Source organism: Numenius arquata, chromosome 1, assembly GCF_964106895.1.
Source record: "Numenius arquata chromosome 1, bNumArq3.hap1.1, whole genome shotgun sequence".
Lineage (NCBI taxonomy): Eukaryota > Metazoa > Chordata > Aves > Charadriiformes > Scolopacidae > Numenius > Numenius arquata.
The window spans coordinates 12,111,246-12,129,434 of NC_133576.1; the positions used below are offsets into that span (position 1 = coordinate 12,111,246).

Here is an 18,189-nt window from a genome sequence, read left to right on the forward strand (position 1 = left end):
AAGAGGAATCCGCAAAATAGAAAAAACACTGTGAAATTTAAAGAAATGCAGTTGAAAAACTATTTCTTTCTCAAGGTACTTTGGTTTTGTCCCTAGCTGGGTTCCTTTTTCACTTTGGATCTACAGGCACATTCTGAAGCATCCTGATTTTCAGAAATTGAGACTGATTGTTAATCCTTTAAAGTGTTAAAAACTAAAACATAAAGTGCAAAGCAAAGCAGTATCAATAGTATATTCAGTTTCTCATCTTCATTTTTCCCTGTTAAAACAATCAAAAGAAAAATCAGGCTGTTCCTCTGTTTCTTCAAAAGCTAGGTGTTCCTGTGCAAAACTTCTGGACAGGTGAAATAACTCTATAAGCCTGAAGTCAGGCCCATTCTTGAATTGCGAGCATACTATTTCATATGAATGTGCAATCACAACCATAATTAACAGTTTACAGCATTGCATAAATACTTAAGACACAAATGCTAATGTTGACTATACAAAATGTAGGAACTCTATGAGCATTTATAAAACTTGTTAACAAAAATTATTTACAAGCAGTTAACTCAACTTAAAAGAACCTAGAACAAATCAGAAAAAGCATATTCAAAACCGTATTAGATGCATTAAATTTTATTAGACTAGTAAACCTGGAGATTTCACTTGACTAAAGACTGAATGTATGTATTTAGATAAAAGCTTATGAGGTTATCATGAGCCCTTTACAAGGACAGCAACGTATACAGCATGCAACAGGTCCTTTGGGTTTCACTAGTTTTATTTCTTGTAAGTAACCTTCTTACAACTCCATAAAAGTTCATCCTGACCCTTTCAACATGCCAAAACACATATAAAAAGACAGCTGCACGGTAACTTCCTATAATATAAAATGCAAGCATTTAAATTCACACTCTCAGTAACTCAACGGCTGTCTTAACATGATACTGTGCTGCTGCTAACAGGCATTACTGGAGCTCCAGAACAACTTAGAAGTCACTCTTGAAATCCCAGTGTGCAAGCGGAGGCAACTTTTGTAGCTTTTCCTACTAATAATTTGGTTAATCTTCAAGATGACAGAAGCTTAATTTCCTTCCTTTTGGACAAATGCAGAGCAAAAAGACACTCTCTTTTGCTAACTCCCTTTTAGGATTTTGACTGTAAATTCATTGGGACGTCTTGCATGTGGGAACAGGATCACTGACATTGGCAGTGGCATACTCTCCCTGGCTCGATCTTTAGTATTACACAATAGTAATGCAGTAAATTGAACAGGTGTAACGTGTAGGCTTGGACCCAGGAAAAAAAGACAGGGGAATTATACAGAAATTCACTTCTTTAAAAAGAAAAAAGATGCTGGAAGAAACCAGCATACTTTTCATTGGCTTCCAATTTGTTTCTGATGCCAACTCAAGGTCATTAGACAACAAAAATGAGAATAAAAGTTCCACAAAATCAGTGGAGTGAGCAGATTAATGAAACAGGGCTGGCAAACAGACTCTTCCTTTCATCTTTAGGGGAAAGACAATGTACATAATTTTTCTCTTGTCTACTGGCTTGTGAAATCAGTATTTTTTATTTGTAATACCTCACTTGTTCTCCATTAATTTCTTTGAAAGGTAAGTAAAAATGGAGTTGTAATACCAAGGATAGTGACAGTGATGGGCAATACAGACCACTATAGAATCATAGAATGGTTAGAGTTGGAAGGGACCTTAAAAGATTATCTAGTTCCAACCCCCTTGCCATGGGCAGGGACACCTCCACTAGACCAGGTTGCTCAAAGCCCCATCCAGCCTGGCCTTGAACACTTCCAGGGATGGGGCATCCACAACTTCCCTGGGCAACCTGTTCCAGTGCCTCACCACCCTCGCAGTAAAGAATTTCCTCCTAATATGTAATCTAAATCTCCCCTCTTCCAATTTAAAACCATTACCCCTTGTCCTGTCACTACACTTCCTGACAAAGAGTCCCTCTCTGGCTCTCCTGTAGGCTCCCTTCAGATATTAGAAGGCTGCTATGAGGTCTCCCTGGAGCCTTCTCTTCTCCAGGCTGAACAATCCCAGCTCTCTCAGCCTGTTTTCATAGGGGAGGTGCTCCATCCCTCTGATCATCTTCTTGGCCCTCCGCTGGACCCATTCCAACAGGTCCGTGTCCTTTCTATGTTGAGGACTCCAGAGCTGGACACAGTACTCCAGGTGGGGTATCACGAGCGCAGAGTAGAGGGGTAGAATCACCTCCTGCAACTTGCTGGCCACAATTCGCTTGATGCAGCCCAGGATCCGGTTGGCTTTCTGGGCTGCCAGTGTGCACTGCCGGCTCACGTTGAGCTTCTCATCCACCAACACCCCCAAGTCCTTCTCCTCAGGGCTGCTCTCCAGCCATTCTCCGCCCCACCTGTATTTGTGCCTGGGATTGCCACATCCCAGGTGCAGGACCCTGCACTTGGCCTGGTTGAACTTCATGTGGTTTGCACGAGCCCATCTCTCAAGCCTGTCCAGGTCCCTCTGGATGGCATCCCTTCCCTCCAGCGTGTCGACTATGCCACCGAGCTTGGTGTTGTCGGCAAACTTGCTGAGGGTGCACTCTATCCCACTGTCCATAGCTCCGACAAATATGTTGAACAGCACTGGTCCCAGTACCGACCCCTGAGGAACTCCACTCGTCACTGGCTGCCAATTGGACATTGAACCATTCACCACAACCCTTTGAGTGTGGCCATTCAGTCAGTTCCTTATCCACCGAGTGGTCCATCCATCGAACCCATGTCTTTCCAATTTTGAGACCAGGATGTCGTGTGGGACAGTGTCAAATGCTTTGCATAAGTCCAGGTAGATGACATCTGTTGCTCTGCCCTTGTCCACCAAGCCTGTGGCAGTATTGTAAAAGGCCACCAAATTTGTCAGGCATGATTTGCCCTTGGTGAAGCCATGCTGGCTGTCTCCAATCACCTCTTTATTTTCTATGTGCCTTAGCAGAGATTCCAGGAGAATCTGCTCCATGATCTTGCCAGGCATAGAGGTGAGGCTGACTGGCCTATAGTTCCCTGGGTCTTCCTTTTTTCCTTTTTTGAATATTGCGGTTATGTTCCCCTTTTTCCAGTCAGCGGGAACTTCGCCAGATTGCCACGATTTCTCAAATATGATGGAAAGCGTCTTAGCAACTTCGTCCGCCAGCTCCCTCAGGACCCGTGGGTGGATTTCATCAGGTCCCATGGACTATAATAGGTACTGAGTTTCTTAGCAATAAAAGAAAGCCAAAAAATAAAGGATGGAAGAGGGAGATTATGTTCTCAAAAGACAAAGTTTTTGATTTCTTTCATTGATTTTGTAGCAGTTGCATTTAAAAAACCCAACACCTACGGGTAGAGTTTCTCTCATCCTCTCACCCAACACTGAAGCTATAAATTGAAAACACGGTTTTTGCTTCCCAGTCTCATAGTTTCAAAAAAGGACTTAGATCAAAGATGAAAGGCTGAAACTTGTCTTTTGCTAAACAGTTTGACTTTACATAGTTGTTAGAAAAGTAAACTAAAGATATTCTAGTATTTGATCCCCTGTTTGCTGCAACATACACAAATCTTTGTTTATATCATAGATTCTTACTACAATGAGTTTAAAACCTATTTTATACCAATATTGATCAAGCTATTTTGAATAACTCAACTACCAGGATAACACTGAAATATTGAAATTGATTTCAAAGTAAAAAAAAAAAAAAAAAAAGTATTTTAGATGTTTATACTTTTTCTATGTATACACACTTTTTTTTTCCTAAACAGCTTCCATCAATTAAAATCATGTAGGCTTATTGGACACCAGCTGTTCTCATTTGTTATGCTTCAGTAGACAGGGACTCTGTGATTAACGGTCCTTGTTTTTCTGCAATCTGTAGTCTCTCTTCTCTTCCTGCTCATGTACTGTTTAATGAGATAATCTCAATACTGACATTACTAGCTCTATTTCTGATTTACTGGAATAATGCCCAGAGTTTATTGTGACAGAAGGAAAAGTATCCTAAATCATCGCATTGGATTCTGCTTGAAGCTGACATGTGCCTGAGCAGGAAAGGGGTGTTGTGGTTTCCAAGAAGCAAATGACTTACTGCAGCAGAATGGGTGCATGTTCTTCACGGCTTTAATATATGACTGGAAATCTAATGTAACAAAGGTCAAAGAATAGATCTGAACAGGACTATGAAAAACGTCTCAAAACTCAAATTTGAAAACTTCAAAAAATAAAACCACAGAATTCCTGTAACTCTACTGTAACAAGCTGAGAATTCCAACTGATAATGTAGACTCACTATGCTGATTAAATTTGAAAAGATGTCTTTTTTTTTGCTCTTGTCTAATATGATTCTGTATGATATGAAGTAGATGATGCATTTTTGTATTACAGAATTGGACTTCCCATTTGTTATGATTACGGCCATGAAACACGGCTGTTCAATGTATGGCTGTGTATACATTTAAAATTTTGCTATCCAAACCTGGCCTTACAGCAATTTGGCAACACAGCTGCTATGTGAAAACAACATAACATGTTACACTGTGTTTTCTCAAAAAAGCAGAAATCTAATGACAAACATGCTTTCTTTTCTACAAAGCATAAGAACCAACAAGCACACTGCTCAGCATATGATCTAAAGTTTTGCAGTACATAGCAAAATTATGACTGCTGTTAAAAGCTAAAGGATTTTTTTTCTGAGGAAAGAAACCAACACATAAATGTCTCAGGCAATCAGAGGTGGCCAGGTGACATAAAAATTAATAATTCAGAACATGTTTTTCTTCCCTATTGAAGTAAAAAAAAAAAAAAAATCACAAAGATTTTTTGCAAAATGGAATTTTGAAGAGATACCTGTTTTCTCATAGAAATAATAAAAGGAACTACTGCCAGAGTGACACAGAGGAAGAGGTAAATTGGAAAAGAGGGTTTATCAGGCCAGAGGGCCCTCTGGTCCCTGTACTGTTGTTAAGTCCTCAGGTAATTTTGCTAGCTACACATTGTCCTCTAGCAGCTCTAAGGGTCATGATGATTTCATGTATGTGCGTGTGTATGCACATGTACACACATGCACACACACACATATATGTGCATTCACATACATGCATATACATATAGCAAATTTATAAAGTTATTTCATTAGCTGTTATAAGTAAATTTCATTTTTCAAACATTTTAATGATGCTGTATTTATAGCCGGAACATTTGACCTACTACCAGCTAGAAACAGTGATTTTGGTGTTTCAGAGATGAGAAAATTCTTGTTAGAAACCTTCACTTGATATGCTTTCCACAGGCTCAGATGAAATTGCAAGTCTCATATATTTGCCAAAATATTTTATGTAAAAAGCTTTAAATAAAGCAGTAAGTCAAATGAACAGCTCAGGGATGGATTGGGGGAAATGGAGGCTGTCTCCACTTCAGTTGGTACAGTTTTAGCAATAGGGGAAAGTAATAGTTCGTAAGTCATCTTTCATGGTTTTTTGGTGCTTGTGCTATTAAATACAGTTGTTATCTCTAAGAGTAATTAATAAATAGCGTTTCAGCCATTTTCTGTTAACCTGTTTTTAATGCACCAATGTAGGAAAATGTGAATTCATTTGCAAATGATTGATAACCATGAAATGGAAAAAAATTTGCCAAATTATTCATCATGCCTTGTCATGTGTTTTCTTAAGTCCTGGATACATGCTTTTAAAATGAAGACATATTTGTAACCAATGTAACACAGCAACTGCTTTTGCTGTTTTGAGACTTTTCTGAGAAGTTATCTGAGTAGATTTAGATTAGATATTACAAAGAAATTCCTTACTGGGAGGATGGTGAGATGCTGGAAGTGTTCCATCCCTGGAAGTGTTCAAGGCCAGGCTGGATGGGGCTTTGAGCAACCTGGCCCAGTGGGAGGTGTCCCTGCCCATGGCAGGGGGTTGGAACTTGATGATCTTTAAGGTCCCTTTCAACTGTAACCGTTCTGTGATCCTAGGATACACTGTGCTAATGTTGTTATTGCATATTTCAAAGTCTCATTACAGAAATAGAACCTTTATGTACAGAGCTGTGTAAAAATAGATCTTAAATATCTTAGCTGTCTATTTGCCTTCAGAGAAGCTGTTTAGCCAAGAGGTATAAAAGCAGATACCGTGGCATAATGCAGATAAGGACATTTTTAATTGAAATGAAAGTGAAAATAATAATATTGGCAGAATCCTGGTGGACTAAAAATTACTTTGGAGAAGGCTGTGAAAGTCACCATTAAGAAAATAACAGAGATTCTCAAATTCAAGGTTGGATTGGGATATAAACAGAGATCTTTTTAATATTCTAGAATGAAAAATATGACCAGGACTTCTGTAATCAAAAGAGAGCTTATTGCATCATGTACGGATTAGAAAAGAAGTATTGCTAAAGTAGGTTTACCAAAGATAGGCTATTCCAGAATATTCCTATTGTAAGAAATCTAGCATATGTCAAAATTAAGTACAGCATTTATAAAAAACATAGCTATAAGATTCTGGTTTTAATGTCTCTTGATTTTACTGAAAAAGGAAATATTTTACTGGATATCTGAGGGATTCCAAAGTATTAGTTTTACAGTTGATCTTGTAATTTCATAAGTGGTCTTGGTACTAATACTAATGAAACCTCTTAGGGACACAATATTACAGAGGAAGAACAATCTACACAAGTAGAGTACAAGAAATGGAATAAAATTTAAAATGCAAAGGGCAAGGCCTCAAACTTCAAATAATAAGAACTTCCACTTTAGGATTGGAAGTCATGATACAGAAGTGATGGAAAAAGATCATTTCAATTTCACTTGTCTCGCTTTGCTTCCACTCTTAAAGGCTTGCACTGAAAAGCAGCACATTCCCTGCCAGCTAGATATACATCAGGGAAGAAGTGTAATGGGTGTATCAGTCAATCACAGCAAGAACCACAAGCACTGATAAGATGAAGACATGTATAAGGAAGATGTTATTACGATATGCATCAGTAAACATATTCCCGCAGAGATTACAAAAGGAAACGGTAATGTCAATGTCCACAGCACAGATGCGACTCTATCTGCAATGTTTCCTTGTCTAATCATCAGCTCACAGAGAACCCACATGAGAAGAAAGGCCAAAGAAAAGAAAAGGGAATGAAGACACACATTTATAAAGGAAAACACAGAATCTTGGTTTTTGTAGTGAAAATAAAAAAGAAAAAAGCAGGTTGTGAATGAATATGAATGAGCTATTTAACTGCAATGGAGAGACAAAATACTTAAAACGCATGACAATGTGGGCCACATTATCATAATAAAAGGGAATAAAAGAGCCATAAAAATAAATTTAGTCTTGAAGCTGGAAGGTTTCTTGCCATCAGAAGGATGAAATTAGCATGGAGCAATTTTCCCTAGTAAGAGAAGTAGTGGACTTAAGCTCAAATAGTTATATAATAGTGTCACGATCCTGACTGGGAGATCATTGCACGTGGAGGAGTTAGTGATCCACACAGCAGTTAACCTGAGTAGATACAAACCGGTGCTGTGTTGCACGTACAGGGTGGTCTTCAGGCTGTGTTTTGCTGCACACATCCCTTGGCTGCAGGATAAACGCAGCCACCATGTTCTAACAGAGGAGCCTCCAGGCAGCTCCCACTTGCTGACTGTACCACCTGAGTGGCCTTGCCTTTACCTAACAGCGCAGAAGGAAGTTTTAGTGTGAGCGTCCCTTCTGTTTTAGAAATAATGAATACAGTTCTTTTCTTATAAGAAAATCCTATAATAACTTGAATGACTAAAATGGGGTAGTCCTATCTATGGATGGGGTCTGCTCAGCGTGATGATGATGGTGCCTTTTTGATGATGCACAACTCGGGGTTCCCAGCATTGACAGGGATGTAAGATTATCTATACTGTTATCTCATAAATATGCTAATAAATAGCATTTTTAATGGTAACGTAGAGTCTGAGTGCCCTTCATAAGGGTATCATAAGGGACCAGCACCTCTTGATCCATAACACAGTCAGCTTGATCATTATATAAAAGGAGGTACATGAGTTGTCCGGTCTGGAACTGCAGGGAACTGGACTGAGGTTTCAGTGGCCAGTCCGGACCAAAACACGACAGGAGGTCCCTTCAGCTCCAGTCCCCTAGAAGACCCACATATTTAAGATCTGTTAAAAAGAAAATCTCAGGGATCATGTGAATTTTCATTCTAATTTAATAGAATTGCATAATCTCATAAATCTATCAAATCACAACTGGTGATTCTTGGTATCAACAAGCTAATATATGTTTTGTATTTTTACCTTTGTTTATTGTTTAGCTAATGCATGTTGAAGAAAAAAAAAAAACAAACAACAAAATACTTGTGCTAAACTTCTTTTTCATCATTTCAACTAGGTTGCATACCACCTTTCCAGGACAAGCTTATGGCCCTTGATGATCCTACAGGTCAAGCGTACTACAAAATTTTCCATAACATGATATAAGATCTGAAAAAAGAATGTAATGTAACATGATTTGGGTCAGTCTCACTGGAGAAACTTTCTATCCAGTCTTTTGTCTTTCTGAAGTGCTATTTGACAAAGTTCACTTTCCTGCCCTGCAGTACTAAAGCACAGTCCTATAGAACAGAGGTGTTCTTTATGAGCTTCAGGAATCTTTCCAAGCTCAATAACTGCATGCAAACAATATTAATTGGTTATTGAAATCTCTCAGCATCATTGTTTCAAAAGTGACAAACCCTGATGCAAGACCATATCACACATATTTAATATTTATCTCAAGTGTCTGAGGTCTGTGCTGTGTTCACATTTGGCAAGAGACAATTCATAAGGCAAAAAAAGAAAAAAAAAATCTGCACAAGGAAGTTTTGTAAAAAATTCTGTAAGACGGGGAAGCGAATGCCAATCAGTTGCATGGCTTCTTTTACTTTTCCTCAGTTTTTTCCTTCATCAACCTGAGAAAATTTAAATCCTTTCCACAAACTGTGGCAGGATTGTATGATGAAATATTGCTTTATATTTCAGTTCTGTGGTTCTTTGGAATAGCTAAATGCTGCATCACACCATGTAATTAGAATCTGTTTTGTGGTATAGCATGGCTGTGCAACTGCACTGAACGTATTAACTACTGCCATGCTTGATGACAGACCTCAGACTAATTTGAACGTATGTAAACAATACAGAGCTTGCAGTTACACAATATTAACCAGGAGGCTTGTTTATGAGCAGGCAAGCTATCACAGGAATTCAGTTCCTTGAACATACAATGAGACAGGTAATCTAAGTTTAGTAACTCACAAGTCCCTAACACACAAGTAAACAGATACAGGTACTGCTGAGACTGCACAGCCAGACACCAGTATTCATTCAATAGCCTCTTGCTGTCATTTTGATGGGGTAAACTCTTAACAACACAGGACACAAAATCCTGCAAAGATACAGCAAGACAGATAAACAAAGATATAGCTACTCTCAGGAAAGAATATAGACCAACACACAAAAGAAAAGTCATCAGATACAAAAATACCTGTCTTTTCTCTTTGCTTCCAAGCCCTGCAGTAATGTTTTCAATCATCTTGTTCAAATACTGCAAGATCTCAGATGTGGAAGTTAAGTTTCTAATTAACAGTAAGTTATAGCTAACTGAGAATTGCTCTAAAAGTCACCCACTTAAAAGGCTCCTCTTCCTCTATGACTGCATACCTTTAACACTGAAGAAAGTGTTACAGATCGGAGCCCCAAAGCCAGTTATACAGATTTTGTCACCTGGCGACTCCCCTGCAGAAGGGCACTTATGGTGTTGCCATCAGTGCACAGTGCATGCAGATGAATTTAAAGATCCAACAGAACTTGTACTCTGTGTTCATGTATGCTGAGAATAAGTCAGCGGATAAATTGTTGTAGTGCTGTCAGCTCACTTGTAACATGCCAGGCAGCACTGGCTAAAAGAAGAAAAAGAGGAGGTTATTCCCCATAGAATCATCTAGGTTGGAAGGGACCTTCAAGATCTTCTAGTCCAACCATCAACCAACTGAACTAGCTCAGCTTCAGAATAACAGAGGATGAACTACGTTCGTAAGTGAAACTAGAGTATACAGGCCTAAAGGACCTGGATTTCACACTGTAATCCTTGCTGGTTTTTCCTGTCCCAGTTGTACTAATCTTAAATGGGAAAGCTATGTAAACTGTTGTATATTTAAAATTATACTTGCTGAAGTCTACTCTGACTACATTAAAATAATTAAGGCCTATAATAGTTTTCAGTGGTTTAGCTTAATTCTAATGTTCTTTGCAGCAGATAGAGACAGTGTCTAGTTCTAGTAGCTGAGTTATTTATTTTGCCTAAAATGTCTACTGAAGGTGAATCTGGCATCTCCTATGATATCAAAGAAGAAAAAGCAGGGACTAACATAAGGAACATCACCATAATGTCACACTTCAAAAGTACTGAAGAGATTCTTATGGAGCATTTCCAGAGGTTAAAAAGTTTTACTTGTCCATTCCATTTGTAAATGGAACAGCAAATCATATAATATCAACCATATGCTACTGTCAAGTATGTCTTTGTGCACGAGCAACTGTGTTATCATTACGGCTCTTGGTACAGGGCCAAGCACTGAAACACATTGCTCACTTTTATATTTTCTTGAAGGTTCTTAATGCATTGAATTACATTCCAATTACAGCAATAGAAATTTTAGATTATAACCTTATATTTTGATACAAGGCAAAACCATATAATTTGCTAAAAAGTCCAGAGCATTACACTATAGAACAAAAATATCAGTTTGTCATTGTGTCTTATTCTCCAGTGATCCTTCTACACTTGCTCCAAAGAGACACTTAGTAAATGAGCCATGAATTATCAGACACAAGTTAATCTTGCTAAGGTTGCATCAGCATTAGTTTAACAATAGGTCAGAAGAAAAAAAAAAATCTGGAGAGGTTGCAAACTATGATTTAATGGCTACAAAAGTGCATTTTGTTAATGAATTATTATTCATAAAGCATTCAGTGTCTTAATACCGAATGCTACATGGTAAGTGAAAGATAACCAGTGTGCTGCATTTAAGAATTCTTTGGTCTTTACGTCTATGTTTTTACAAACATCTAAAGAAAAGAACAAATGTTTTTTACTTTTGTGGGAGGGAAAGAGGGAATATATATATATGTATACGCTTGGGGAAATTTGACTCAAGTAGTTGCATAAAAATGTACAGAAACACTGCTAAGAGCAGATTTTAGTCCATTATCCTGCAATCTTAAATGTCAAGAAACAGAAGCAAATTGCAAATTAAACAGTTCAACAAGATGAAGACTGGTGCACTGAGTAATAGCCAAAGACTCACGTAGCGTTCATCCATCTATCAGAATCTAACAGCTGTATGGTTCATGCATCAAATATTTTGAAAACTCAGAATAAACTGTTTCTACATGAAAGCTAATTAATTGAAGTCAAATTAATCAAGAATGTGGAGTAATACAATTATCTTCCTAATTACAAGCAGATAAAAGAGTAAAATTTTAAGTAGCAGTGCATTATATTCCATCACTTCATGAAGCAAATGCCAATTGTTCAGAAAAAAAATCTAAAACAAACAACGTATTAAGGAGGCAAACACACTGTATGAATAAAATTACAATTTTTATAAATCCTCAAGAGAGACATGCAAATAGAAAAAACTGAAGCAGTCACATGCTCCATTTTCATAAGTAAAATGCATCTGAATAATTATGTGTTTGGCTCTGTAAAAGCTGTCTAAATCTAAAATTAAATTATAAATGGTGTTTTTGTAAGAACTAGCCTTTGACTGTCTAAACGCTTCCTCGTATGGCCTTTTTCAATACTTTGCTTTTTTCTGAAAACATGCATCAGTATTTTAAAGCCTAGTCTCTGTCAACAAGCATTTTTCCCCATTTAAAAAACATCAAAACCAGGTTATTTATCGGGTCACAAACTTGAAACAAGAAAAAAGAAAGAGTCTTTCTCTCTTAAGTATGAATCTTTCCTCTCCTTAACCTCTCCCTGCAAGAGGAGAGGAGAGGATGAAAATAATTTCTTTTTTAACTGTTCCAACGGTGAAGACAACATTAATTTTTGGAAGACAGACCCTTGAATTTCTTGAAGAAAATCAATTTTGATCTTATTGCTTTATCGGCGTCCCAAATTCCCTTTACATCCATTTTGCCATAAATTTCTTATAGCTAAGGCAAACATTATTTGCTGTTTCTCTGAGCATCACATAATTCATAACGTCTGTGCTCTAACACAAAAAATATATTCAGAAAAAAAATGGAAGCTCTCTTTTAGACTTAACTCTGTTAGGCATATATACAGAGAAATGTTCCAAATTAATGAGAGGGTTAATTAGGGTTTTAGCCTTACTTTTTTGCTACTTGCCCAGAGGCTTATGTTGAATTTTACATACTAAACGTGTAATCAAGCTTAGAAAATTGAAAGTTAGAATATTTAAAATCAATTGAAATGTATATTAAAAGAAAAGATTATAAAAATGAAGATATTTCATTTCATTGAATACAAAAAACCAAAAACTTAGGGCAGTGCTAGGGAACCCCGAGAAGAAAAGAACTGCCTACAAAGTTATTTCTTCACACTTATTGAAAACTCTTTTTAAAAGTTAAAACTGGGCTTACTTCTTTGACAATATTATATAGCAGTGCATCAGGATATTAACTCACAGACTTTGATGTGCTAATAAAAACTATCTGAATGGCAGTTGTATCAGTTACTTAAAATATGCATAAAAGAACCAATAGTATTTTTTTTACTCACAACTTACTAGACTGATAAAAGGCAGTATAGCTAGCTATGCATTTGTTACAAATAACTACATCCTCAGATCCCTTTTAAACCCCTGTTCAAAAAATGTCATTACACAAAATCTGGCTTTATGCAAAGGTTTCCAGTATTCCAGATAACTTGCTTCCAAATATTTTGCCCAATGTTTTAGGCTGTCAGGAGCAAAAGAAAATTTAGGTAAATGACATGTATTTTGCTCTTAGCAAAGCCTTAATGTGTGTGAGTTTATTTTATCAAGAAATTCTGATAAAATTCTGACCAAGATACCACGCTAGTGTGCCTGAAGAGAAATGACAGGCAAAAAGGTGAACAGACAGTGCATTCCTATAAGTATTGACTCCTTAAATTGTATGGAAGGTTGCTAGCTGGGAGAGCTGGACCAAGATGTATTGGAATAACTTCAAGAATATTTAAATTTATCAATGACAAATTGCAAATAATGTACCTACCTGATGAGAATACCAAGATTCAAATATTTCAACATATGTAAAATGATGACTTACTGTCCAGAAGCAGCTAGCAAAAGAACATATAATTTTTCTTTGCTATAGGTTATAAACTCCTTGGAATCAGGATATATATTTTCTAAATTATTATGTAGTGCTTCCCACAACAAAACTTGCAACTTGCTGACATTTAAATGCAAACACGATATGTATCTGAATAATAAACAACAAAGAAAAAGTTTATTTCCATAATAATTTCCAGATTGGCTGCAGCTAAAGCTTTGATAAGCCTGTTTACTTCACAGCTCTCATGAAGTACCGATATCTTTCACCACTCCACAAGCAAATATATAAATATCTAAAACAAGTTGCTGCACCTTAATAAACACAGAATGTATATACTAAGAAAATTACAGTATCACTTAAACTTCCAGACATAACCATACTATGTGTTACATCTATGTTCTCAAATTTCAAACAAATCCATCCCAAAGATGAAGTACAGAAAAACTGTATTGCTCAAGGACTCACAAAAAAACAACTGCTACATTCATGCACTAAATCTTGGTCTCCTGACTACTGACTTAATTCCTCAATAGAAACATGGAACTTCTTAAAATTAATAAAAGTGTAGCATTCAAGCTCCATAATATCATAGCAGATTTTGCTTGGATGACTAAATACATATTTAAAGTGCTCAGCTTCTGTTTGACTTTGAAAATTACAATCACTCGTTTAATCTATTTTCAGTAGGGATTTCTACAATTAGGTACTGATATGATAAAATTTAGAAAAACAGTCTCTGATTCATTTGACATTTTCCATAGTTTCCCAAATTAACAATTTCTGCAGAAAGTGAAGCTTTTGTTCTATGGAAACGAGACTCAAACAATGGAAGAAAAAACTTCAAGACAAAATGATACCCACCTTTAGAAAGGCAAACTAATAGGCATGTATTATTAGAAATACAGAAAGTAATTTTTGGGTTTTTTATGTTATATTTATTTTGTCTCATATAGCCTTACCTTTCTCTGTTAAATTTCAGAGAATGTAGGATAGCTGGTCGTTTCTGTCGAAGATTCCACAAATGAAGTGCATCATCTGCACTTGCACTGACCAAAGCACCCTAGAGCAGACACAAAATAAAGCACAACATATTACTTTTCTGCACATTCCATCTTTTTCTTAAGTGATCCTCACTGTTAATGATCTGCAGTGCCACAGGCTTGGTGAAGTGTGGCTGGAAAGCTGCCCTGTGGAAAAGGACCTGTGGGTATTGGTTGACAGCTGGGTGAATATGAGCCAGCAGCATGCCCAGGTGGCCAAGAAGGCCAAATAGCATCCTGGCTTGTATTAGAAACAGTGTGGCCAGCAGGACTAGGGAAGTGATTGTCCCCTCATACTTGGCACTGATCAGTACTGTGTTCAGTTTTGGGCCCCTCACTACAAGAAAGACATTGAGATACTGGAGCACGTTCAGAGAAGTGGAACAAAGCTGGTGAAGGGTCTAGAGCACAAGTCTTATGAGGAGAGGCTGAGGGAACTGGGGTTGTTCAGCCTAGAGAAAAGGAGGCTGAGGGGAGACCTTATTGCTCTCTACAACTACCTGGAAGGAGGTTGTAGTGAGATGGGGGTCAGTTTCTTCTCCCAAGTAACAGGCGATAGGACAAGGGGAAATGGTCTCAAGTTGCACCAAGGGAGGTTTAGATTGGATATTAGGAAAAATTTCTTCACTGAAAGGGTTCTCAAGCATTGGAACAGGCTGTCCAGGGGAAGTGGTTAAGTCACCATCCCCCGGAAGTATTTAAAATATGTGTAGATGCAGTGCTGAGGGACGTGGTTTAGTGGTAATTTAGCAGTGCTAGGTTAACGGTTATACTCGATGATCTTAAAGGTCTCTTCCAAACAAAACAATTCTATGATTCTATGAAATGAAATTACTGAAGGCAAGACTTCTCCAATGCAATGTAATCCATGCATTAATTCTCATCTCCCGAAGAGTTTGGACCAATATCAGAGAGAATCTCCACCACAGAACTCAAATTAATACTGTGTATTAGCGGTTCTGCTGGCCACCTAATTAAAAGAAAGAATGCTTATTCAAACCATGGCCTCCCTGTTTTCATCCCTGCATTCCTCTAAACGATTCCACTGGACTGATTGTTTCTAAAGTTTCAGTCCTCTCTCAGTTTCTGTGGTGCAGGTACTTTCTCCAAACAGGTGTAGAAAAATATAAATATTTATCAGGTTTAAAAAAACCACAAAACTAAAACTCTTGCCTTGAGAAGCTCTAAGAACTTCACGCATAGAAAGAGGACTAGAAACTGTGAAAAGTGTTTCCTTATACCATGGGAAAAAATTAATTAAAACTGAACTATGATTAGTTTATAATTTGGCCAAGTTATGAGGTTCTAGGAAAAAAACCCACAGATTTATATACTCCAGAAAGTCTTCTTGCCTATTAGCATCTCCAGAGATGATCTGCACAGAGCAAGCTATAATCTGTCACTGTTTCTTCATGTCGTCTCAACTTGATTTCGACAAACTATTTACAAAGACTTAGCATGCTGGTTTGATTGATGACCCCTGCAATTGCTTTTCCTTGCTTCAAGTAGTAGCATATCCCAAACTACTGAGTTTTCAGCCAAAACCCATCAATATATTTCCATAAAGATTTAGGTCATTTATTAATTTCTATTTGAAACAGGACTGTGCAGCATATTTAGTAATTTAATGGATTTTACATCTACCTGCACACATTCATATATTGATTGCCTTTTGTTCAGCACTTCATACTGATGTATATGAAGATAATACTTTCCCTTAGTGCAGGCCCATAAAAAGTCTTCTAAAAGGCTGCACGGTGAATGTCCTCTGGATGTACGCCATTTACTTGTTGGCACAATTTGTCAATGTGAAAAGTTATAACACTCAATTACAACACATGAATTGACTCATTCAACTAAATTTATACAGAAGAATCTGAGTAAATATGTCCTTACCTCATTGATTAAGAACTGAAGCTGCAGAACTGCAGCACCACTTTCATGTTGGCAATAGCAATCAACACCAGGCCTGCCCAATCTGTTGCCATCACAGTCAAGGATTCTAACATTCCCGTTCACACCAGAAGTAAAGAGAGAAAAAAAAGAACTACCAATTAAACTCTAATTAACCTTTAATTGACCTAAATTCTTCTTGCTTTCTGTAAAACAAAAGAATTCATGCTGACTTTCCACTGTTATAAGTACCAACATCATCAGGCTGAAACACATACAATTGTGAGTGATGTGTTCTTGCCTGTTTTTTTTTGCCTGTGAAATAAAGTACATGAGTTAACACAAAAATTCAGCAGGATGCATCGTAAATTTGGTTTTATGCATTATTAGCTCATATAACACATGAATGTATCAATTTTTGTACTTATCAAGACATTATAAAATTAATAATTTAAGACTAAGATCAATAACAGTTTTGTAGCAGGATTTCTTTTTTAAATCTGAGAAAATGCTTTTTAGAGTGAGTCATTCCACACTTAAATAAAAGCTCACATATAACTATTGCTCTTTGTCTCATCAACAGAAGTACAATGCAATGCCTTGCAGAGTTACCCAAGTCTAGCTATGAACTACATTCCCCAGTTCAGTCCCCAGTCTGAGCAAAATCACGGCTTCACTGCTTCTGGCAACCCAGCTAGTTCACTTGTAATCAACATCAACACACTGCTTTGCAGCAATATCTTGTCCAAATATATAATGAATGTAGCTTTCTATCTGCTTTCCAGGTTTTTTTCTCTGCATGATAAATTGCCACCTCACTAACTTAGAAGATGGCCTTTCCCATCTGAGCCAGAGACTTTAACAAGAAACTGCTTTTCTAGAAAATAATCAAAGATAAAAAGTAAAAAAAAAAGAACAGAGGAACATGAAGTATATTATTAACAATCATGTTGTATGAAACAGGTGAAACACTTTCATATGTATTCAAAACATGAAGATTATGATCAGAAACGAGATTTTACAACATAAAGCCTTATCTACTTTTTATATATGATCGTATTAGCATACTGTAAAATCCGGAACAAAAATGCCAACTGTCTACCTATACTGCAGGCAAATGTCAGAATCTTTACTTTCCCTTTCACAGGTGAAGAGACTTGCAGTAAACTATTCTAAAATTGTCCTCAGGGAAGTCCACATATTAGTGAATTTGAGGGTTAAAACTTTACAGTATTAAGTAATTACTTTTCCAATTGTTAAACAAGCAGTTGAATGGAGACCACTGATCTTGTGAAACCTAAGTTTACTCCTGATTTTGACAACTGGTGTACTGGATAAATTTAAGGGGAAAAAAAAAAAGTCTCTTTTCTTCCCTGTGTCTTCATTTCCCTATTTGTAAGTTGGAGATAGTGTTTTATAAAAGAATACAATATCTCCTTTGACAGTGATCTCAGTGTACTGGTATCTACAGATGAAAAGCTGTGTATAAACCATCATAATTATGTCCATTATAGGACAGCAAGGCAAAGAAAAAAAAACAAAGTAACTCTATTTGCCACTTATTCCCAAACTATAGCTTGAATATGGCCATAACTGATAAAATAAAAACAAACTGTGCATTATTTAAACGACCTGTTTAAAATGGACAATAAAGATATATGGCAGTCTAGGATACTTTTGAAGGGTTAATGGTAATCTTCTGGTCCATTTTGAATAACTGATCTGTGGCACTCTTTTTTTATATTGTTCCCCACTACTTGTTGTAAGGTGAGAGGAAGCAAGACTAGCATCAAAACCAATCAATCAACCAACCAACCCACCCACCCCCTGGGGATTTCAAACTGAGTCGAAGTTTAAACAGGTGTTTTCCCTTTAACTTGAGCTTTATATTCAGTATAAATACATGGCAGTAGCTAATGATTGTCCTTAGTGAAAATTA

General features: G+C 37.0%; 1 protein-coding gene across 2 annotated transcripts in view; it reads right to left on the minus strand.

The window, feature by feature from the left end:
• Window positions 1–18,189, minus strand: part of STXBP5L (syntaxin binding protein 5L) — a 201,316-nt gene that overhangs the window by 113,476 nt on the left and 69,651 nt on the right. For both annotated transcript variants that reach the window (XM_074145586.1, XM_074145578.1), the window contains exons 3-4: window positions 16,254–16,335; window positions 14,277–14,377 (exon numbers count right to left, since the gene is read on the minus strand). In XM_074145586.1, coding sequence (XP_074001687.1) covers window positions 14,277–14,377; window positions 16,254–16,335 — 183 coding nt within the window. The remainder of the gene's footprint in view (window positions 1–14,276; window positions 14,378–16,253; window positions 16,336–18,189) is intronic.